The following is a 24,896-nucleotide window of genomic DNA, read 5'->3' as shown; positions in this document are numbered from 1 at the left end:
GTTGTCCTCATCCAACAGGGTGCGGCCTGCTGCATTCGTTTGTTTAGATGCCGTTAAAATACCACTGTGATTTTTTCCTACAAAACCCATTACACAGAATAATAAGGTATACAGAAGAACAGTATGTTACAATAGTACAAATGATAAATTATATTATACAGTTATAATGCCAACGGGTTGAGCACATATCCAATAAAAAAAAGCAGCCTGCTCCCAGTACTATGAGAAGGGTAAATAGACAGACATGGAAAAGAATAAAGGAGGCTGTTTATGCATATAAAGACAGACAGTCAATAAGGTCAGTTAGTCCTCTCGATAAAAGCATAGTGAATACATAGTAACACACAGAGGAGCTCGCTACACACAGGCCACATTTTCACTGCACCATAGCCACGACTGTGAAACTGCTGCAGGGATCAAGAAAAAGTGGTCAACTGCAGTGTCATCTGACAGTTTTGGAGTGCTGAATTTGTTCAAGACAGTAAAGGTTTTTTGTTTGTTTGTTGGTTTGTTTTCCAAATGCATCAATAAACACAACCTTTTCCACAATCGCTGGAGTAAAGTCAAAGGTCAGGCCGCAGTGAAATCATATCAACGTAGCGTAGAGTATCATAGTAGCTTTTCAATAAACAAGACTTTATTAGCAAATCTAACTTTGCAAAACACATCAAGCGTTAAGTCTTCTTTTTTTTCCCCCACTTTTCCAGCTCCAATTTTTGCATATATTTAGTTAGGATTAAAAATGTTTGCTGGTCTGCAAGTTAATTGTCACATCCATTCATTCCAGACTCCAAGCATAAAATTCATCATGACCGCCTTCAGTATCATCATCCAAAATAAAGGGGAAAAAAAAAAAAAAAAAATCATACACACAGTTGGGGCTGCCCCTCCTTTTGCCTGAGAGAAATGAAGGTCTGTCTTTTGTGGAAACATCAATGGTCCTGTGGTGTAGCTGTAATACCACAGCAGACCAGGAGGGGGCACCAACTCACACTCAGGGGGGGAAACGAAAATGAGAGAAACCCCTTCCACAGTAACAACATTGGCAGTGATATTAACAGAACTGAAAAACAGAGCGACCTAAAAGAAGAAGAAGAAGAAGGGTCTATACACCAGGCGCCATTCATCATCTTTAGCTGTATTTCATCAACCCACTTTTCTCAACCGACAGAGGAGACAGAGACGCTTAGCTTGCCGTCAGTAAATGTGCCGATATTCAGCAAACAGTAACACTTTCTTTCACAAACTCCTGAACAAACTGTAAAATAGCTCTGAAATATAAAAAAAAAACATAACAATGGAGTCTCTGATATCATTAACTTCCATATACAGAAAAAAAAATGTCAGTGAAGTGTGACCCTACTATTCAAACTACTCAAAGTATGACAACCTCAGAAATCACAGTCGCTATGACTTTGGTAACAGTTGTGCTTCTAAGAGAAGAGAATTACATAGCCTACCCATAGGGTGAAAAAAAAAACTAGAATGACAGAACATAGACAAAAGAGAGAATGAAGATGATACATGGCTTAGCTAGTACACAGCTCCAAAACTCAGAAAGGCTTGGCTATGGACTTACAACTAATGGGTAAATAACAACAAGAACAAAAAAAAGGTAACCAACAAAATTAACAACTGCTTGTTTTCAAGACGTGTCTTGCGGTTGTTTGCTGCGGGCTCCCCTGCGCTATCAATAGACCAATCTAGGAGCAACACCGTGCGAGTGTGTGTGTCTGTGTGTGTGAGTTTACCAGATAATGTTCTTAGCCACGGTAAATCCACTCGCAGGTAAACTCTCTCTCATGATGCCAACTGCCTGACACGCCCTTTAAACCCAGAGCTCTTTTCACAACCTTCTTTGATGGATGGTCACACAAACGCACAACACATGCACCCACAAATACACACATACACGCACACACTGACACACACTTAAGGCTGTAGATGCCTACATTACCCCATGTTTTCTCTCAAACTAACTTGAGCAAATTCTAAGTCAGTTTTCCACTTAACTAAGTGACAAATGAAAACCTTGCTCATTAAAGTACACTTGGAAGCTAAACATGTCTCTCTCTCTCATACACGCGCACATGGACACACACACACACACACGCACGACCCATCTCTTCCCTTTGACCCTTGGAACAAACTAAAACAGGAGAGGGAAAAAAAAACTAAAAGAAAACTGTCCCACGATGCATCCACCACATGTTCAGATAGCAAAATACTGATGCCATCACAGTTCATATCTTTTTTTTCTGTTAACACACACTGGGGGAGTGACACATACATCACCATGTGGCTGTTAGTATCTGAGCATTAACGCTGCGCATGAGCACACACAAACACAAATTTGCATTTTCGCATCTTTTCAACCCCAATCCAACGAGGAGGGGGTTCATCTCTTTTTCTGATAAGATGTCCGTGTTAATCCCCAGACCCCCACCACCACCCTGGAGCTCAAAGTTCATGTAGAGGGGTCAGGAAAAAAAGGTCCAAGGTGACAGGAAGTGACCGGACAAGAGTTGTGACTGAGTTGTACCGAGTAGCCGAGGCAATGTGTGCTGTCTCGGCTGTTTTTATAGCGGTTAGCCTCCCTCCCTAAGCTAAGGTGTAACGGTGAGCCCAACAGTCGCGGAAAAAAAAAAAAAGCCAAAAAATTGTGCAAAATCCCTGCTTAGTAACACACACACATACACAGCATAACAGAGTATAAACACATCTGACCATCTCTCATCCTTACTCCAGTGTGTGTAAGTAAAACCCACTGGAATATACACAGTGTAAAAGTACTGATATGTGCGCTCACACACGCACGCATACACACACGTACACATACACACCAGCTGACAGGGCTTATAAAAGATTAGCTCTAGTGAAAAGATAAGATCCTGGCGTTAGTACAGTCATACGCTCCTGTCACTTCACCGCAGGAGAAGAAAGGAGCCGTCCTAAAGGAAGAAGTGAGGGAGAGGAGGCGAGCGAGTGAGAGGAGGACAGGGACAGGGAGAGACCGGGTCCTTGTCCTGCCTCTGTGGAGGAAAAACTGTAAACACCACTGCTACTCTGTAAGTCTGAGGACAGATGCAAACTGTTTGTGGTCACCAACGTCATTGGCTGACCAGTATGGAACACACAGAACTAGGCAGCTTGTAGCATAGAGAGAAATAAACAGTGGAGAGTGGAGAGGGGGGAGTGTAGTAAGGTAGGAGGAGGCCTGGCTGGGACTACGACCTGGGAGGAGGAGTTGGTTATAAAAGGAATAAATTGGATAAAACATCTTCTTGTTCATTTCGTAGCCTCTTAAGGAGCCAAAGTGGAAGAGAGATAGAGAGAGAGAGAGGAAGGAGGTGGTAACTCTGGGGCAAGTCGTCACCCCCGGTCGCTCTCTCACAACAGGAAGGGGTTGGTGGTCCCTGCGGGCTGGCTCCCGGCCTGGGGGGGCATGCTCATCAGGGGCTGAGGCATGGACATGGAGGCTGGGATGCCGGCGCTCATCCCCACGCCTACGCCAGGTCCGACCCCCATCCCGGGCATCACGCGGCCCATGGGGGCCATCCCCGGCATGGGTACCATGGTGATGGGCTGAGCGGGCACGGACATGGGCTCAGCCATGGTGCCGAAGCCGGCGGGCATGGGGCTGACCCGCATCTGGTTGAGGGTGGGGGGGGCCGGCTGACTCACTTGGAAAGGGTTGGCATGGGCCGCTGCAGCTGGAGCAGGAGCGCCTGGATGGAGACAGAAGAAGAGAGGAGATATGACTGAGCTCACGGTGTCAATAAGCTGTGGTACATTAAATAAAATCCATATAAGATTCAAAGTGACAAACAAGAATCTAGGTGGGGGACGGGCGTGTGAGTGACTGTGCCGTGCAACCGTTGTTTCCTGAAATACATTAAATATGACTCATCCCTCTTTCCGCTGAGTTCACAGCCAGTGTAGACAGGACACGGTGAATGATTCAGCATTAAACTGTGGAGATGGGTGTGTCTGCCTGTGTGTCCAGGCACGCACGTGTGTTTCCATGTCTTACTGAGTCTACTCCCCAGCTCGCCAACTGTTATCTAATCACTTCCTGTTACCTAGTGCTAACCTGCTTACAAGTCTTGTCCGTACACCTACAGAAAATTGAATGACCTTAAAGGGATAGTTCAACATTTTGGCAAATTGGCCCATTCCCATAATCCCTATAGTCATGGCAGTAGGTTCGTTACCTTTATTTGTCGGTGCAAGCTATTTTTAGAACGGCGGAGCAGAGCCGCGAGCTGCTCAGAGCTACGCTACGGAGGCTCATGGGATTTCTTGGTTTCCCTCATCAAACTCATCAAATACACAATCCAACAACTCCAAAACGCTCTCGTGGACAAGTTGTGACCTGATGTTCACCACGCTATCAGATAGTAACTGAACGTTATGAGACGGAGTTGTTTTCGAGGCAAATACAGAGTCTGCTTGCTGAAAAACTGCCCCCGACGGGAACGCTCATCAGTGGTTTTGCATGAATTTATCTCGTAACATTCTGTTATTATCTCATAGCGTGGTGAATGTGCAGGTCACAACTTGTCCACGAGAGCGTTTTGGAGTTGTTGGATTGTGTATTTGATGAGCCTCTGTAGCGTAGCTCTGAGCAGCTTGCGGCTCTGCTCCACCGTTCTAAAAACAGCTTGAACCGGCAATTAAAGGTAACAAACCTACTCCCTACTCCTAAAACTATAGGGTTTATGGCAATGGGCCAATTTGCCAAAATGTTGAACTATCCCTTTAACTTTTCCTATGAACACGTGACCTTTTTTCCAGTTAAACATCAAAAAACTATTGGCGCCATTTAGCTCAGTGGGTTGAACAGATGCCCAATATGCAGAGTCTATAGTCCTTGCTGCAGCCGGCTCTGGATCGAATCCGGACTCAGTTGGCCCTTTCCCCCTCTCTCTTTCCAGTCTATCTCGACTATACTATCAATTAAAGGCAAAAAAGCCTAAAGAATATACTTTTAAAATATTTCAACAAAGCAAAACATTTTCTCATCTTCTGCCCACCTGCTGAAGCCAAGAATGGGTTGACGACTGGTGCTGGCTGGGCTGGTTTAGTCACCAGCGAGTCCAGATTGACCAGGGCGGCGTTGGGACCCAGGAAGGACTCGGGAGTCTTTCTAGTTGGGTTCGTAGTGAGAGAAGTGGAGGTGGGCAGTGGGTCGAAGAGGTCCAGGCTGCCGCTGCTGGCGAGACTGCCTTGGGAGGGGACAGAGGATGCTACGCCCCCATCACCTGGGGAACAGAGAACAAGAGTGTGACATGGGCTTCGCCAATGGGGGGGAGAAAACATGGTGACATAATGAATAACATTTGTTTTGTTGGTTGGCATCTTGCTTCATTTCATTCTTCAGGTCGTGACACTTGTTACCGGCCCCCCGTGACAACACAACCATGTTCATCCACCTGCACGTGAGCAATCTGCATTCATATTTACCATGCAATACAAAATTGAGTTGATACAATAAACTGATCGGAAGATTGTATTATGAGAGGACATCAGAGGCAGACAGCCTGGCTGGTATTTGCGGCAGCAGTCAGACGGCAGCGCAGACATTCATTAATGCACTCGCACACATCGACATCCAAAACCAAGCGTGCCAGCTGCCACGTACACACACAGACACCAGAGGAAATGTCAGAGATGGTCTCAACAGGAACTGAGAGGCAGTAGAGCAAAAGAAATCATGATAAAATCAGCAGGCTGAGTGTGTATTAATGCCCCATAAATTCTGTAGATTTCAGCCATTGTTGATTCAAAGAGCAACATTTCTACAAGTCATTCTGCTTCCTTGAAGTTCTTGTCCTCTACACACCATACTGTGATAAGGGGGCTTGAAGTTTTACAGAGCTAGTTTGTATGCCTGTGTTTGCATTCTTTCTCACCTTGTCCTTGACCATATCAGAAGTGTTTGTGTTGAGCTGGAGCAAAAAGTCTGACATCAATGTCACCCTCCCACACCCACAGACTGCCAAAACCACATGAGAAGAGCACGCAGACCTGTGCCAAGCTGTTGGCTTGAACTCTCTCATAAACCTCAGTGAATGGAAATGTGGATGGTTTTAATTCAGAAAAAAAAAAAGAAACAAGTGGATCTGAGAGAGACTCCATCAACTGGATGGCACAGGTCTAATGCATTTAGAAATAAACACATAAAGCGGAATAGATTAGACCACAGTGATATGGGACCAGACCAGAGCAAGGAGTGACTTTTGCCACCAATCGATGTGATTACCACAACATATAATTGCATTTTGTTGTGGAGAATTGTCAAACTTTTTAATTTTTCTTCTAAATATATCACTCCAGTGGTTCTAACACTGTCTTTGTTCAGGTCTGGTGACATTTACATACAAAGACAAGACATGTGTGTCTGTGCCCTGCAGGAACCATGTTATCTGCAGACGGGCGTGATGTCAGACAGAGGAGAAACAACACGGACTCTGTGTCATTAGAGAGACGAAGACAAGGGTGAGTACCAGTAGGGACAGAGGAGGAGGAGCGCAGGCTGTCAAACTCTGAGAAGTCCTCTTTGGACGTACCGTTGGATGCACTGAACAGGTCAAAGCTACCTGAAAAGGGGACAACGCGCACACACACGCACGCACACGGACGGACGGAGGATGACATAAAAAGACAGCAGACACACACACACAGACATATGGAACAGACAACACAAGGATGAATGAGTTTGGATACTTTGGTAAACTTACAGAGACAAATGAAAACAATCACAATGTAGATGTTACTGTATGTGCTTCTTTTGATGCAGCTGTTGAGCCTTTGAGACACTAACCAGCCATTGCTCAGATAGCTTTTTCATTTCTTAAAATAAAAACACAAGGAGTGCCAACAGCTCTCAGATACTCAAAAACATCATTCCCAGATGAACTGGTCTGAAAGCTCTCTGGAGGTACAGTTGTGGTAGTTGCCAGGGACAAAGCTGGTTTTGCCCACTATGGTCACCTGGGTTAGATGTCTTGGGGCGGGTAGCTCCAGAGCTCCAGGGGTCAGAGGCAGGAGTGGAGTTTGATGCCCAGGGATCACCGCTCTTCATGGGTGGGACAGAAGGAGGGGCTCCCCATGGGTCCACTGGGGCTGCTGGCTTAGGGGCGGAGCCTGAGGAGAGGAGGAGAGTTTCAGAGGTGTGGGAAGGGACGGGGGCGTTGGATGGAACATGCAAAGCGTATGAGGCAGGTATGAAGGCCGGGGGAAGATGGCAGGAGGAAGATGTGAAAGGAAAAATAAAAAACAAGCAAAGCAGTGACATGCAGGCTCCAATTACAGGTATCAACAGGTATCTCATCTAACATCATGTTAAACTAGAGCTCGACAACCGCCCCCCTCTGCCCTTTTGTGCAGTAATGCTGCTGAGCCAGTGGAGTGACATTCCTACTTAACAAAGAGTCACAGTGCTGAGAGCTGCAGGTGGAAGGCACAGACGACACAGACACACACACCGACTCTTCACACAAATACTTCTTTCCAATGAGTGCGTTTACATGGACAAGGGTATTTCTGTTACGAGCAATATCCCCATATTTGGGATACTGCGTTTACATGCACACAGAGAAACCTGGTTATTAATATCCTTGTTTACATGATGAATATCAGCATCCTGTTTTCTGATTGCTGCGTCTTATTAGCGCAGGCGCCTGTGATGTTTATGTAACGCAAACCGCAGTGCGATCTGCTCTTGCGGGGTGGGTGCTGTTAAACGCCGGTCGCGTTGCAAGTAAGGCTCATTCATCTTATATTTAGCAACGGGGGAGAGAGTGACAACGGATGTCCTCACCTCTGCCCGCTGTCCGCCTGTCACTGCGTAGGATGAGGGAGAGGTGGATGAAGCCGTGAACGCAGCCGTGAACGCAGCCGTGAACGCAGCCGTGAACGGTGATACAGAATCGTGTTAGTGGAGTTAATGAGATTCCGAATAGAGGCCATCTTTTATTCGACTGTGTGACATATGCCGTAACCTGCGAAAACCGTGATAAAACCTATAAATGCCACAGTATCCTGTTTTCTTTTCCGAGGTCTCCAGGTAGCAAAACCGGGGTTTCTAAAATCGGGATATGATGTTTACAAATACAAAAACAGGATACCGGGATACTCAAGTCCATGTAAACGCACTGAATGATAGTCAGTGTCAGGGTATCAAATGACATCACCATTTCCAGTGAGAGAGTGTATATACCGTAAGGCTGCCAGGGGTCTGCTGATGCAGCAGCAGCCCCAGCTCCAGCCACAGCTCCAGCCACGGCTCCAGCTCCAGCTCCAGCTCCAGCTCCAGCTCCAGCCCCTGCGCCCCAGGGGTCAGCAGTGGCGCCAGGCTCCGGGACATCCATCAGATCCATCAAAGACGACTGTGGCTAGAAAGGGACCGAAAAACCGGTTAGAAAGACTGGGGACAGGAGACATTAAAGAGAGCAAGAGGGGAAGGAGGTAGAGAAATAGACTCTGAGAGGACAGATGACGAAGACACACTGACATCGGTCATGTCATTATGTGCCGAGGTAAAACATGAGCGTGGTCATGCGGCCCGGCTTCTTCATCACTTCAGCTGTGTTCGCCTCAAACTCCAGTCAGCCGCCTATTCAGGCAGAATAATGGCGAATCAACTACGCAATCTGCTGCCAGTTAGAGGCTTCATTACTGCCACTGAAGGAACAGGGTCAGGCAGAGTACGGGGACTGGGAGAGAAAAGACTGTGTGTGTTCTACCTCTCTCTTCTTCTTGGGCAGCTTTGCCGAGCCTGGACCTTCTTTCTTGCTTTCCTCCAAGGCCATCTGTAATCTGAGGTCGTCCCCTCTGCGAATGCGGTCCTCCTAAACAGACACAGTGCTGTTAGCACAAGCAGAACCTGGACAGCTTCTCCTATTCAGTCTTGCTTTCAGGATGGCATGGTATTTTATGTAAACAATTAAATCCCATTTTATATTCATATTTATCGAAAACTTAAATTAACCCAAGATCATGTAGAGTAACTATTCCATTACATTTTTACACCTTGGTTTCAGTTGCTGATTGCCAAGATAATCGTCTGTGCAAAAGATGTACAAGATCAGTGGTATATTATTATTAGTAGTAGTATTTGCAGGCCGTTTGAGACCATAAATAATGTGATCATATTCTGCCTCTAGAGTAATTACAGCCGCTTCAAGTGTATAGTTTTTCAAATTTGAGCAGAAATCTGACATCGGAAATGTTGATGCAAGTGGGAACCTTTTGCAAGTTGACTGATTTTGACAAACACAGATGCATCTAGCTAATATAAAACTGACTAACTTAAGTTAAAGTTTACAGGATGTCAGAAATATGCTTATTTGTGTTATATTCAAGATACATGAACAAGACTGCACTGATAGATCCTCTAAATTCAGTTAGTACATGTTAAACATTCTAATATCGCGCTACGCTGGTTTCCATGAATGCTTCTGCCAACTCCAGTGTTAGGTCATGTTGTGCTCTTCCATGTCAGCAGCACACGTGTTTCAACGCATTTGTGTCCGTGTGTGTACCTGCTCTGCAGCCTCCCTGCTCATGGCCAGAGCCAGTTGCAGCTGTAGCTCCTCCTCTCCGCTGGTCTGAGGTCTGGCCTGCTCCAGCTCGGAGCCCGCATTGGGAGACGTGGCTGACAAAGACACGTTCAGGGCATATGTTAGCATCGCTGCCACATGGGACTCCATCACACACTGTATATGCACAAGAGTCATACTGAATAGTTGCGTCACTGGCGCCATTACGACAAACACCAGCTCGCATCTCCACACAGTGCAGCTGTTCGTTGGAGAAAGTCACCTTTGAAATGCATTCATACAGTGCAGAAAACACTTGTGTGTAAATATATGCCTTAAATTAGCCTCCGAGGGACGACGGGGCCATTCAGCTTATTGGATTAGATCAGGCCATGTGGCAGCACAAAAAATACACAAGGCGCTGCACGTGGCAAACACACACATAGACATACACACACACACACACACACACACACAGGACACTCTCAGGCCAGGAGGAAGGAATTACAATGCCAAAAGACACTCATTAAGGAAGCTTAGAGTGGATTATTTGATTCAGAATGTGGCCCTGTGTGTTTTTCTAAGGAAGCAGTAACTTTGTTGTTTGTGTGGGGAAACATGGAGTGGGTGGCGATGATAAAAAAAAACTGACATCACCACATCAGCCATCACAATTCTTGACATTTCTTTCTATATGCCGTCACTCTGTGGCAGCTCGGTGTGCACTGCAGTGTTGGTGGTGTGTGAATGTGGTGGGTGGGTGATGTTGTTTGGACAGTAGACCTGATTCTTCTTTAGCTAAATATAAGATCTTGTGCTTCATTAATTATAAACTGTGTACATCCCCCCCCCCCCAAAAAAAAAGTGTTGTGCTTGTGCAGGTCAGATCGTACCAGTGACAACTCCCCTCACACGTGAACCGTTTCTCTCTTTCTCTGTCTCAGCCCAAAACAACATGGACCAGTCATGACATGTTCTGCTGCTGGTGGAGACACTCCCAAACACACAGAGTACTTACATGGTGATCTTGTATTTAATGTTAGATAACTGATAGCTCCTCTGAATGGTTAGAGGAGGATATGCAAAGGCCTTCGCACAGAGACAAAACAAGACAAACAAAAACATGGGGAAACATTGGTGGTTAGTTTCAGTATCCGACACATTTCATTCTGAAACCTCACACTTTGACTAACATCCTCCTGCACAGGTTTTTTGAATTAACTCTGCAAATTAAATATGCCACATCAAATGTTTCCATGAAGTAAATGAGGAAATGGTATGAACAATACAATGCAGGACATTTCCTTTAACAGTTAAAAGGCCTTGCCTTCCCTGAAACTGCTGAAGAAAAACTTAATGCTTACGATCTGGGGATAAACGCTTTCAAAGAGGTTATTTTGTGTTGATTACAGAGCAGCGTAACAGCCTGATTTCACCATGGCTCAACAAATAATCTATCTTCACCCTTTGACGTAGTCCCTCGTCTCCTCTCCCTCTCTCTCTCTGTCATGACCCATGTTTCCCTTGTCTCAGTCTCCAGGCTGTGTGTCTTCAGGGAAAGTGACCAGAAGTACCAGGGCTAAAAGGTGTGTTTGGTTAGCTGGTGGGGTTTCAGCCATGGCCTCTACATCACATACATGTCGGCCCTGAATAGACGCAGAACGCCACTGCGCCGAAGACTTCGCCCAGACAGATGGTGTATGACCCTGGAGAAGATGCTGCACTGATGTAGTTATATGTGAAACTCTGGACAACAGCCAGCCATTCAAGAAAAAAAGCAGACTGGAGCCTCAGCGATTAACAAGGCAGAACACGAGCACTGTGCAACAGGTGAGAAATTTCTCCACTGTGGTACCTTGTTCTATCGAGGGGAATATTTCCCTGGAATTCTCCTTAGATCTTTCCAAAAACGACGGCAAAGCAGGGGAGAGTATAAATAACAGTTTTCGGTGTCTAGGCCTAAAGAGAGACTAAACTGGCACACAATAACAAACAGAGCAACACTTAATAGTAACAAGTCAGAAAGATAAATAAACATAGTGCAATGCCAAGTAAAACACACCAGTTTCTTGCCCACTACTGTGGGAATGGACCATATATGGAAAATCACAATTTCTTGGCATACCTCACAGACAGTTCTGCCTGCTAGCAGAAAAATGCATTTCTAAAAGCCTAATCTTCTGAATCATTTCCCTGCCCCATCCCTCTGCTCTTTAATCCGGTTGTTTCTTATCTCGCAACCTTCATTTTCACTGGTCCCATGTTTACGGACTCTAAGCTAAAATAGAAGTTAGTTACGACTCTGCAAACATGCAATTCAAGAGCTGAACACAGAGAGAGCTGGGTGTTTGAGAAAAGTAAAACGCGCTGATGACTGCTAGTGTCATCGGCTGCAGATTTATGTGGTGATAATAGCTCGCAGGATTTTTTTTCTTTACCCCAGGGTGTCACTGTCAACCACTAACTACCACCACATTTGCAGACACATTTGTTTCTTGTCTCTCTCCATGAAGAACTGAGTCGCTGTTAGAAACCTGGTGTGAGGACGGTCCCTCACATGCAATTAAGATGATCTCTTTGTTCATTTTCTAATTGTGAAAATGTGATTTTATTTCCTCAGAGTAGGAGACCTAAATGCTGCAGGCGAAGGCACTGGTCAGGATGGTGATGAAGATGAATGATAATATGAATATAAGTTGTGCGTTTACACAGTAGAAACTGAGCAAAGACTGTGAGCTCTTCACAGGACCACACATGCACACGTAAACACACATACTGCATTAAAGCTGCTTATTTGGCAGCTCTCACACACACACACAAATATGAATGAATGAATGAATATTTATTTTCGTGTCATGCCACCATTGTGGCCCATCCCATATGGGATTACAAGACACATTTACCGCCACACAAGTGCGACACATAAATAAACAATTTAAAATTACTTTCAGTACTCATCTGTATATCGCTCTTTGTCTCATTGCACAGGCCTTTTCAAGAAATAAAGAAAATGCTAATATTTTCAACTGAAAAAGATGTTTTAGCTTCTCAGCATCGTCCTCCACACAAATTCGTTATTTGGATCTACCTTACTAAACAGTTTTTAAACAGGATAACACAAAATGAATTTCAAATATTTAAGTCTATATGCAAAGTTGCTGATTTGGGGTTCCATATTGGTATTTTGTGCACCATCTGCATTTTTAAAATAGAATCCTAAACTTTTGGCTCAACCTAGTGACCTCGTATAGTATCAGGGAGTGAGCTATTCTAACTGTAACAGCAGCATTAAACTATTGGCTGGTAACTTAAGGAAAACCACAGCCAGAATAGATTTTGTGTTAATTAATGAAGCAAACTTCAGTTCTTTTAACACACTTCAGGGATGGGGAGCATGTTCAGTTAACACCGACAGTCACACTTGCATGGCCATTCATTCAACCCCCCCCATCTGGACAACAATACACGGAAAGTTCGACTGGAATCTGAACCCCCCCCCCTCTGGCAACGCCCACAGCCACTGCCCAGCCTCGTTCCTATTGGCCAGTCTCTCCTTCAGTTTTCTTGTCTGATGACTCAGCTGCTGGAGCTTCCGCTTGCGAGCCTCACACACTCAAACATAACATACAGACAGGAATGTAGGCCACGACATAAAAAGATGAACCTCCGCTCTGTGGAACACGTAAGATTCAAGGAGGATGAACACACATGCATTGCAACAGACACACGCTCACACACCCATAGGCGTGCACACATATGTAGTAATCCTACTGTGTACAAAGAAGTGAGGGTCAGAAGGGGAAAGGAGAAGAGGCCAAGGTTCATTCTTTCATTTGGACTTTTCCATTCTTCCCCTGTGTCTCCCTCTGAATTACTGTCTCCTCACTGTGATTTCTGTTTCTCTCACCCACTCCATCTTCCTCTCAGCTCATTTGAACTTTGTCTTTATGTCAAGCTCCCGAAAACTCATTTTGATGGAGTAAGAATAACTGGGTGGTAAAGGAATGTTAACACAAAACCACATATCACACAGCAGCTTAAAAGGACAGGTGTAATGTGCACACAGACACTCTGTCGCTCCCTCTCCTTCGTCATTTGAAAATAGAAGCGTTATCGACTGGCGGTACCGGAGGAGCGGTACCGACAGTCGATCGTTTTAAATCACAGACTGTAAAACTGCCGGCCGTTATTTTAAAATGTAATCAGGAACTGTAGTGAGAATCGGTACTGGAGAATATTGTAACGGTAGCGCTTCTCATCCCAGTTGAGTTTGCGCTGCGCTGCGCCTCAGTTTAATTTGTTTTTTAGTTGACAGAGTTTCACACATAACTTTCTGACGACTGTAGGAGTCTCTCCATGTTCCTCCTTCTTCTGCGCCAGTAAAAAGGGAAGGTTTACATTTTTTCAGACAAGACAATCGTCTCATTAACTATTTGATTTTTTTAAATTGAATGACTAATCGAATATTTGTACATCATTGCCATCCCTACTTTATACTGGGCATTTGTATCTCTTTGTGGCCTATTGGCCATCACTGGCTCCAGTTCTGTCTCTAATGGACTGTATCAAATAAAAAGAGGACAATATCCAATGTTTGCCTGAGGTGTCTTTTTCCAGCAGGGGTGCTGTGCACATCAGGCAAAATTAAAAACTGTGCTTGCACCATTTTGGGAAAATTACACTGCGGGCGCAAGCCTCAGCACCCCATTAACATCCAAATGACTCCAAAGTGGTGACTCACTCGTTTGTGCCGGCAAAAACAAACATTTTTCCTTCATTAATTCTCTAGTTACAAGCATTACATAAGATAAATAAATGATGATCAACTTGAGACACAATGAAGCATAGATGTTTGTTTTGCAAATGATGTGCAATGTACGAGAGTCATTTGGGTGTTAATGGGCTGCTGACATAAGGTGCCTATTCGCAGAGCTTTAACACTCAATTTCTCAAGAATAGTTTGCACATGGTTGGGAACTATGTGATTCAGCATGCCATGTGTTTAATTAGATGTCCAACCTGTATAATGAATGTGCAACAGTGTCCAGGATATCAACCGTATAACCATTCAGTTTGGCATGAAACAACCCAACTTGTGTATATTTCTACTGACTTTTCAGTAAAGACAGATCACTCTACCTTGTATCTGAGGGCATGAATTTGCTGTTTTGGGCGGTGAGATTATTTATAAAGCAAGTGAAATCCCAGCAGCAGCGCTCATAATTCAGCAGTGATATACTGAGATTCCTCTGTCATATGGATGACAGAGGTTGGGGGTGAACTCTGCTTCCTCTTCTCTGTGTGTGAGACAGAGAGCTGAGGAATGCAGCCCTACTGCGGGACTGCAAGCCAGAGACAGAACAGGGGGAGGGGCGGGTTTTCAGGATGTAGGCCAAAGTTGCACCAAGTGGGACACAATAATAATGGAGTATACTGTTAATGCCATGTGTTGCCGAGACGTGAGCCCTGTGTGTCTGGGTGCGTTTACCGCCGGCGAGAAAACTATTAGCTAATACTCACAGCCATGGTAGGAGGCAGGTGAGCCCTCTGACCTGCCGTACTCTTCGCTGTAGGAAGTGGAGAGGTTGGGCTGAGATGAGCCTCGGCCAAAGCCCATCTGACTGCTCCCTGTGGACACCTGGGCCATGCGCTCTTTGGTCTTCAAAGCCTGAGACCTAGCAGGGACAAAAAAAACACAATGGAATAAAATCAGTCATCTTTACTCAAATCAAGACTCTTATAATCGCTGCTGTGACGTCCAAAGGGACTTTGAGATAATGAGATCAGGTCTAAGACCAAAACCACCCTGAGAATCTGGCTTTCAAATGTTTTCGATTCTAAAATACCACAGCAAAATCATTATGGGGGATTAAACATGCTGTCAAACAAATAATGAAGCATCCGCCTTAGGCCAGTTAGTCTAATTCTGGAAATGTGCAATGCCCTAAATTTGGTCAAAATCTCATCTGCGTCTGAGATGGTGTGTTATAAAAAGACAAATGAATGAACAATTCAAGGAGACCAGAGTTCAAGACCAGAAAAGGTCAAATTTATTGATCCCTTTTTTCTAAGTGCAGTTATTCAGCAATATCTTTTCAAGCACAGTCACAGAGAACAAACCAAGATGACAACTGATACCCAGAGTGGCGTTTGCTTAAAACAGGTTTTTGGGGATTGAATATTAACTGTGGTCGTTTTTAAGGTTGGTCTTTGTTTATTGTGTTTCCACACCTGTTTGGTTCTAAACAAAGTCCTAAAGTACCCCGGCTCCCAGGGGGATATAGCCACAGTACGATACTATCAAGGGGAAAACCCACAGTAAAACCCCACTGATGTTGTGGCTGTCATTAGAATTTGTTAACAATGAGTGTTGATGATCGTCGGACTGATTATTAGTGGGTTTCTCTGTAGTGGTTTTAGATTGAGATACAGGAACTACCATTTAAAACTGTCTAAGCTCGCCTGAGTTAAACTTGCCATTGTGCAGGAAATTGAGTCGGTGCTGATGTCATACAGACAGTCAATCAACATGAACTGTTGAATTAGTAGACTCACAGTACTATGCATAGGCTTTCTTCAGTTTAGTTTAATTTTGTTAAAGCAGAAGTAAGCGATCCGGTCGTTTTGGCTAACTTCGTTAGTTAGCAGTCCCCGCCCTCGTCATGGATCTATTGGTCCTCGTCCCTACGTCACCACATTCATGCGCATCCCATGGCTGCACACACAGCCCTTCATGCCGTTCTCTCTCCTCATTGGATAAAGGTTGTAGGATACAAGGAAGTATACAAGACGTTTTCTCCTCGGCTTACAGCAGAGCAGAGTGACTGACAGACCCGTGTTTCGGACCAAACACTCTATATAAGTGATTGCCGTCGGAAGATATAACTATTTAAGACTTATATTAACACAAATATTCCGCTTACTTCTGCTTTAACTTTGGTTATAAAGCTTCTGTCTGCTGTGTTAAATTCAGACCGGTCATTGTTCAACAGTTAAATCCTAACACACTGCAGAGCACCTCTCCTGCACGGCTCCAGGCAGCTTGGCACAGCAGTCAAAGTGACCGTCATCGTGGATGGCTGCAGAGGATGCCGTGGCTGGGTCTGGTACGGTTCAGGAGTGGTTTGGATGACCTTGCTGACTTTCACCGCCACAGCTGCCTTCACCAACAATGTGCGATTCAAACTACTGACTCTGGCGATTTGGCAATTTGTTGGACGCCATTATAGAAGAGAAGGACATATTCAAAGTCACAGTCTGGGGAGAGGACCATCTATCATCAGTCTATTATTGTCACATCCCCTCTTTTATGACTTGGTCAATTCAGATTTAAGCGCCGTCTTGTAGTATATTAGACCCAATGGCCCTATGGTGTCAACAATAATGCTGAGTCACAATATTTTCTATCCATATCAGGGCTCCAGACTGTAGTAAGTACATTTTTTATCTACTTGCACATGTGCAACTAGTTAATTAGCTGTTTATTTTTTGGGTGAAATGTGAAAGGCGGCTCAAAGAATCTCGTATCTGTCATACTCATTACAGGTGTAAGGCCAATGTGTGTGAGGATCATGAATGAAAGGAAATGTGAATATTTGCTTTGCAAGTCAATTTACAGTGTGTGCCACTAAAGTTTTAGCTTGCGCTCCAAAAATTTTAGGTTAGGGGCCTCTGTGCGCCTAATGAAAAAAGTTAGTCTGGAGCCTTGCATATACACAGGCTGATTTCTAACCACCGTTTGTGTTCAATGTTTTTTTTTAAATCTTACCTTTCTCCTTTTAGGCGGTCCTCATCTTTGAGCAGAACCACTAGCTGCTTGCTCTTCTCCCTGACATTGATGCCCTGGTCTTTGCCGTCCCTGTCGATGTACTGGAAGTCCTTCAGAGTCTGGATAGCGAAGATGTTCTCTTTGCATTGCAGCGCCACTCGCTCTGAGCCCGTCTTGATCAGGTAGTCGAGCAGGGTGAGCGCCTTGTAGACGTGACGCCAGTTCTTGCCGTGGTCGTTGAGCCGCTTCCAGATCATGCTCATGATTTCGCTGAAGGCCACCACGTTGTAGGTGAGGTCGGCGATCTCGGACATGAGAGAGGACGACGGGCCCCAGGGGTCGTTGGAAGTGGCCTCTCTCACTTTCTTCTCCGCGTCCGAGTAGTTGTTCACCATGTTCTTCATCTGCCGGCGGATCGTGGAGCTCGGCATGGTGGCGGTGGAGTTGTGGGACAAACAGGAAGAAATATGATGTATACTCTCACACAGGAGAGGAATGGGGACACAAAGCTGTCCAAAAAAAAGAGCAGCTAAAATGTACAGAGGATGACGATGTGTGTGCGCGCTTCAGGTGAAGCTCGTGTTACGTGTCCGTGTGTCTTGCGTCCTTTCTCACGGCACAGAACTGGAGTGTGTATGCGCAAGTCTTTTTTTGTTTTGTTTACAGGTGTGTGTTTTGTCTATGAGGCTTCTCCAGGCCAGTGTAGCGTTCCTGAGTCCTCCAACACAGCGTCTGTTAAAACCATCTCCACACAAATGGGGCTGGGTGCACACATGACCACGCCATCACCTAGGACAGAACAGACAAATAACACATTAGCTTTTCAGAGAGAGAAAAAAAAAAACATTGTGTGTGTGTGAAAAGAGAAAATACACTACACCCAAACTAAAATAGCATAACACCAGCAGCACATCTTCATTCGTATCAGCTTCTGAGAGAAAGTGTCCAAATGTGAACCTGCTCTGTATTTTAAAGATCTGTGTTAAAGTCATTGTTTTCTAAAAAAAAAAAAAAACTAAGCGATAAACAGCTGAAGAGAAAATCTATTATCCAAGAATATTTCATTCAACAAAAATAATTGATAAAACTGACAACAAACCATCTAGCAGAGTCACAGTTTTATCCTGCACCAAACGCTGCTTCTCAGTGTCACAGCTAAATAAAGATGGTGAAGATAATTTGTATTTATAGGAACAGCTGTAGTGGCTTCCTTTCTGAAACTAGACAAAACAATACATTTCATACTTTCACACTATATAAGCAATTTCCATGCAGGCGTAAAGAGACTGCCTCCTTCGTATTATACAAGGCCAGGGTGGTGTGTGACCAAAACCTGTGCTTGCACTTTCGTAATCTCATTCCAGTTTACAGTAATTTGACTCAATTGCAAATTACAAGTCGGGGTGTTGAAAATGAATGGTGTCAAGGGCAGCCAGGTCTGCGTGGTCATGCTATTCCCAGGGAGTTCAGAAAGCCTTAAGTGGTAAAGCAGCTCACTGGGTGGGCTTAGAGGACAAGAAATGGCAGCAAACACAAAACACTCAGAAGCAAACACAAGATTACTTGGGACCAATCAGGATCCCTGCAATGAGAAAACATAAAAGTGATAATCAGACGCAGACAAAGACCTACACAAGTAGTGTCTTACAGGATAATGTCTTACTCAGCGATTTATACTGTACCAAAAAGGGTCTGCAGTAATCTGCCTTAGATTATATGAGCAAATCCTCTGAGTCCCCAGTTTATTAGGTAGGCCTACATTTTTATTTTAGAGCTTTGTACATCTTTGGTTTTTGATGACACTGTTGCCAGAGATGGGTCAAGTAAGTTATCTCCATACATTCCATACAAAACTTTAAATTATGTTAAAAAAAGATTATTTGTTTTGATACCTGTCCAGCAGTAGGGAAAGTCAGGACCTTCCATACAGAGAAGGTACATAAGCATTAGCTAGTTTTAGAAGAGCTGGGTTCAAAGCTTTGCTAATTTTTTTTTATTATTCTAATATAGACCAGTTCCGTAATGGGCCTTTATCTGCGCTCTTTCTGAGGATCAGTATTTTAACATTCAGCGTATTGCTCTCAGACACGTCGGAGCAATGAGTGAGTAAAAATGTGTTTCCACCCTTCGGTGGGTGGCAGGGGAGATAAACCATTTCCAGTCTGATGATGACGAGGACTGACTGATGACTCCTCTGTCCTGTTTCTGACAGATCAGCAGCCCAGCTACTAATCACTTCCTGACTCATACACACACACAGTTATGGAAAGTGTGCGGAGCAGCACATCTAAGTTCTGCACATAAAGACAGTTTGGCGCGTAACATTAAGTTAAGAAACACAGATTTACCGTCAAGTAGTGTTTTTGTTCTGCATAGAAATACAATTTGATTTTGCTGATAGACAATATTGAAATACAAGCCATAGCAGGATCTCTTCCTTCCTTGATTATTTAGTCGGATAGTACATAGGCCGGTGCACTTTTAACTTATCATTCACTAACTGTCATGCAACACATTCATTAGACAATCCAAACATACCAAATGTATTTTTTTTATATTTTATCTCTCTGAAATCCAGAGCAAAGATCTTTCTGTGCACACTGTTCCTAGCATCAATGGAGACCCATGATGACTAATCCTATTCACTTGTGTGATCCTTGCACCAGGCGTGCATCAACATGCTCCTAAATTAAGTACTTTCATGAACAGACTCAGAGTGGGGAAAGTGATTGGCTACCTGTTCAGTTCAATAAAAGCAAAACACACCTTTCTTTTAATTCCTAAACTTGCTAAGTTTTCTGCATATTTGTGCACATGTATGCATCTGCTCCGTGGAGCTTCCTGCCTAGCAATGCCATGGAGAGAAAGACAGCTGGGGGGGACGAGGGTGAGGAAGTGAGGAGGAGTGAGAGTGTGTGTGAGGGGGTAAGAAAACAACTTGGCACATCCCGTAAATTCACTTCACGCCAGTGAAATGTGATTCCTGTGGAGCACCCCACCGCCACCACCTCCTCCTCCTCCAAAACGTTCCCTTGTCACCTTCCTCCCTCATCCTGCATCCTCATGAATACTGCTCAGACCTAATGACACATCTGCTGCTATAATCACCTATTCACCCGAGGCAGACAGGAGGAAGAGAGGAGAGTCTGTCTTGTCCGCGCCGCCACCCCCCGTTACCCCCTCCCCACCCCGGAACAACCCCCACCGCAAGACGCCGCTGGCCCACCTTCTTTCAGTCCTTTTTTGCTTAGATCACTCGAGCCCCGAGGCCCAGAGGAGAAAGCACACAGGACTTAAGTTTGTCTGTGTGTGTGTGTAGAAACACAAATTCATGTGTCAGTGCAAGTTCATTATGTCCAAATGACTGAGCCCATCATCCCTGTCAAACTGCCAGTATACCGTGTAGACAGACAGAGAAGAGAGATAGAAGACAGAGGAACCAACAAGAGTCCTGGGTCTGCTCTTTTCACATGAACGCACACACAACTAGGCTGCCCCCGTCCTTTCAGTCTCTAAATCCGAAAGCTTGAGGTTGGGGGACTTGACATTTTTGCCATGAGACAACAGAGATTTCCGTACTTGTTCATATGTTTTGATACACACCACCCACTGTTGATATTGTGTTTAAACTGAATAACATTTAACATATATCCTTTTTATCAACCTACATCTTGTGCCTTTGTATCTTGATATCATCCAGGGTGGCTCTGCCGTGTATGGCTGTCTTCGTCTTTTCTGTCAAAACCACAGAAATTCACGACCGTTGACGCTTACATATGGATGGACACACTCACGGCATCAGCAGAAGATTGACAGTGCAACCACAACTACACAAGTGGCATGCATCTATCTGCTGTGGCCACAAAGGATTAATCTCAAATTAGCCATCAACAATATGAAGCTTGATCTCTTTCAATAATCTCTTATTTTGCAACCAGTGTGTGACAACTATCAAAAATGGCCTCTCACACTTTAACCTCTCACACCATAGTGTGAGTGCATGAATGACCTACAAGTGAAATGCAAGAGCACCACAGACAGACAACACTAATATTAAACTGTAAATACAACTGATCAAATCACGGCCTGTCAGCACAAACTCAGCTATACAAGAGTATACACACACACAGATAGATACACTGATGTCTGCAAATGAATCACGTCAATGGAGGAAGACGCACAATCCTGGCTAGACAGTATCACTGTGCCAGTGTAGACAAGGTGTAGAAGGGACTTAATTGAAAATAATATTTATTTATTTTTATATTTCATTACTCCAATTCAAGCTGTGGGTAGTTTGCGAGGCAACGATATGAGCAAAAACATTCCTGTAGACTCTGGACAGTAATGGTCCTTTAAGGAAATAAACTGAGCACGACACAAGTGAACTGCCTGGTGCAACAACACAAATCAAACCTTCCTTGTATGCATGTGCCAGTGTCTGTATGCACCTTGGCAAAGGCTGCGTAAACTGTGATTAGCATTAGCGGTTGAGAAGCAGTACACTGAGAACAGGTCTACCTTGCCAGGCCCACACAGCAAGAGTAAAGCTGATCTGGAGATAGAAGGCTTGCACAATCAGGTGCTTGTGTGCTTGAATTTGTGTGACACCGCTTCTTTTTTTATAGGTTAAGAAAGACAGATTGGAGGAGTGTTCAACAATGTGACATCAAGTAGCCCAGCCGGTTCTTGAACCATCCATTTACTCCTATGCGAGGTGATTCAACTGTAACCAGTAGCAACATGTACCAGAATCTAATCCTTAACAACTCGAGGATTAAGTCCCTACAAGCCAAACTAAAACGAGTCGTAATCAAGTCTAACCCTCGGACAATCAACCCCCTTAACTCATGTTTAAAAAAGCCCCCCCAAGTTGTTCTACGTCCAAGTGGGATATGAGGAGCATTACGCCTTGAGCAGTGAGGGGAGGCCACCTTCTCATCGGCATGTCACCCCGCCTTTTGTCCTCCTCACACGCCGGGCAAGAGAGACAAAGCCAAGTCAGGGACGGGAGGAGGACGGTGATGATGCATCTGTCACCCACTGTGACTGACTGATCATCCTGACAATAGACAAAGCCCTACCCCTCTCTCTCTCAAGCCACGTTTATGAAGGCGCAGCGCTACTCTGGAAAAAAAGAGAGAAAAAGTCTCTCCTCCATATACCAACATACCCATTCAAACAAATAAACCCTACCGCTGTTCATTATCTTTCAGTCAACATTTACTGCTTGCCTAGAGCAGCGGGTTAGGCGATTGGAAACCGGGCGTGTAAACAGACAGCGCCCACACCACCGTTAAGGATGTCCCTATAAAAACCTTTAGAAAGTACATGGACGTCAAGTTTTTACCTCGATCGGTCTCAGCAGGACGGTTTTACTTTGCAGTCACCTCTATCGCAGTATCACATACAGGTAGAGGAAATAAAAATCAATCACGTAGCTCAATGAACAAAACAAACAAAACAAAAAAATCACGGCGTTTCCTCGTACTGATGTGACTGATAGCACTTAAGCTAAAGTAGCTTTAGCTAAATCACAAATGTATATGCATATTTCCGATTAATTCAATATAATAACCTGTATGAATTTTGAAATACTCTTGGGTGTAACGATACTGGAGACACAGGTTTGTGCACCGTCCCTTGAATGACCACTTAGGGTGGAATAACTAAACCCATATGCTACTTGGGGTAAACCGCTAACGCTAGCAAGTTGAGAGCAAACTTGCGGCAAGTATTTGTCGTTAGCTGTAGCAAAAACACGCTAGCGAACCGAGCCGAGCCGTGTTAACTTGCTTACGTTGGTGTAGTCGGTTTACCACAGGTCGAAAAAGTATCAAGTCCGACACAACTTAGTTTCACTGTATGGTCTGCAAAACTGGGGTTTGCCATTAGTTTTTGTTAGCGCTTTGAAAGCCAAACCCCGGACTAGTCCTGCATTTCTCAAAACTTGGGCTTTGAAAAAAAAAAAAGTTGGATCAAAGCTAACGGCTGTTGTGTTTGTATCGGCGGCTAGCAAACCCAGCCGCTCTAACGTTACCGAGTCCTGTCTGAAAGCTACATTGTACTTCACTCAGTTTCTGTAGGCTAAAACAAGGGTCGTCATTTATTAGTCGTGTACCCCTTGGATACACAACCGCTCCGGTTCAGCTCCCTGGTGTATTTTCAGCGCTAAGATAAGATAAATAGCATGCTAGGCTAGTTAGCGGTCCTTGGAGCTAACAGCCAGAGACGGGTGCTCGGTGGAGACATCACCACCGCGGCGAACTGGATTACAGGACACCCTGGGATAACAAAACAACTCGTCTTGGAAGCCGACGGCAACTTACCATATCTTTTAGTGCTGCGCCAGGCTCTACTTTTTAGTCCTGGGACATAAACCCATACACGAGTTACGCCAAATCCAAAGGGGGGAAAAAACAAGATAGACTACTTTTTTTCGGCGTTCAAGGAGCTTGTTGCGCCTCCGCCTAGCTATACGTTGCTAATGCTAAGCCAAAGCTAAAGCCAAGCTACACGTATCTCCTCCTCCAGAACATGGCGGGCAGAGTGGGAGGGGGGAGGCTGGGAAGGGTGTGACCGACCAGGGCGGCTTGACTGGCCGTGGGCACTGAGTGAGAAGATCCTCCGCAGAAAATCACCATTGTGTCACCCCCCACGTCCTATATAATGATGCATTACCACCGGGGCAGGTCAGTTTCACCGTGCCAAACAAATTTACCATCATGACAATTCATGTATTTCAAGTTCTCACAGTAAACACATCAGCTAACTGGTGGGAGAACAGGACTACAATTAGTGTCACTGCTGATTAACAATGTCTGCCTCAGGATTTAAAATTGCAAGGGCCATTATGTTGTAAAACATAGTGGTTGTCCCTTTTGTTTTTGCTATTTTAGAGCCTAAACAGACCTGTCAGGTAAATCAGGTTTTTCCCCAGGTTGTGTCAGTTATAGGAAATAAAATGCACAAACATACTACACACAAGCTTGAATGCCAATATTTGTTAAACTCAAGGTTGGCCCAGTGTGTGTGTGTGTGTGTGTGTGTTACAGGTGTGCCCCATGCGAGCCACAAACATTGCAGAACAACATTCCATCACATCTGCAGGCTTTTCCACTGTGCAACCGTCTCTTCAATCAAGATTTTAGGGGAGGGGCATAGTCGTCACAAGTTTCACACACTTGCAAAACACGCAGCCAGATCAGGTGCTATGAATAGAGATGAAAGGGTTCCCTGAAAAGTGTACAGTGAGCTAAGAATAGAAGTCCACATGCGTAGATGTTTTAGATGGCGAGCATGTTGCATAAAAATAGAAGCAAGGGATCAAAAACGTCACAGTTTTACATCTCTGCCAGCACACAGCCAAAAGTTGCCAAAACCTGAATTGCAGTTTGTGGAGTGAGTGGCCAATGTGTTTTTCTGCATGATGGTTTTTGGCTTTCTATTCATGTGCTGTACTGGTTATGTAGAGAACCTTAGTGGAACTAAACTCTTCCTGCTATGTTGGGCGGACAGGATAAGCCAGAGCAAGCCTAAGCCGAGCTGATTGAGAGAGTGAGAAAGAAAGAGAAGCTTGGACT

The 24,896-nt window shown here is 44.6% G+C and overlaps 1 protein-coding gene across 2 annotated transcripts; it reads right to left on the bottom strand.

Moving 5' to 3' along the window:
• epn2 (epsin 2) lies at window positions 1–23,841 on the bottom strand. 2 transcript variants are annotated; one of them, XM_083977868.1, is made up of 10 exons: window positions 23,643–23,841; window positions 17,314–18,102; window positions 15,066–15,220; window positions 9,549–9,661; window positions 8,751–8,855; window positions 8,225–8,399; window positions 6,997–7,149; window positions 6,510–6,602; window positions 5,037–5,264; window positions 1–3,728 (listed from the first exon to the last, which is right to left on the bottom strand). In XM_083977868.1, exons 2-10 carry the CDS (start codon window positions 17,742–17,744, stop codon window positions 3,391–3,393), a joined length of 1,791 nt encoding a protein of 596 aa, XP_083833994.1. In that variant the 5' UTR covers window positions 17,745–18,102; window positions 23,643–23,841; the 3' UTR covers window positions 1–3,390. The 2 variants fall into 2 exon arrangements, with proteins under 2 accessions (XP_083833994.1, XP_083833995.1); XM_083977869.1 differs by having other exon boundaries at window positions 6,573–6,602.
• Between the last annotated feature and the right edge of the window lie 1,055 nt (window positions 23,842–24,896).

Source organism: Trachurus trachurus (assembly GCF_905171665.1).
Source record: "Trachurus trachurus genome assembly, chromosome: 8".
NCBI lineage: Eukaryota > Metazoa > Chordata > Actinopteri > Carangiformes > Carangidae > Trachurus > Trachurus trachurus.
Note: the sequence above shows the minus strand (reverse complement) of the source record. Positions and strands in the feature narration are given on the sequence as shown.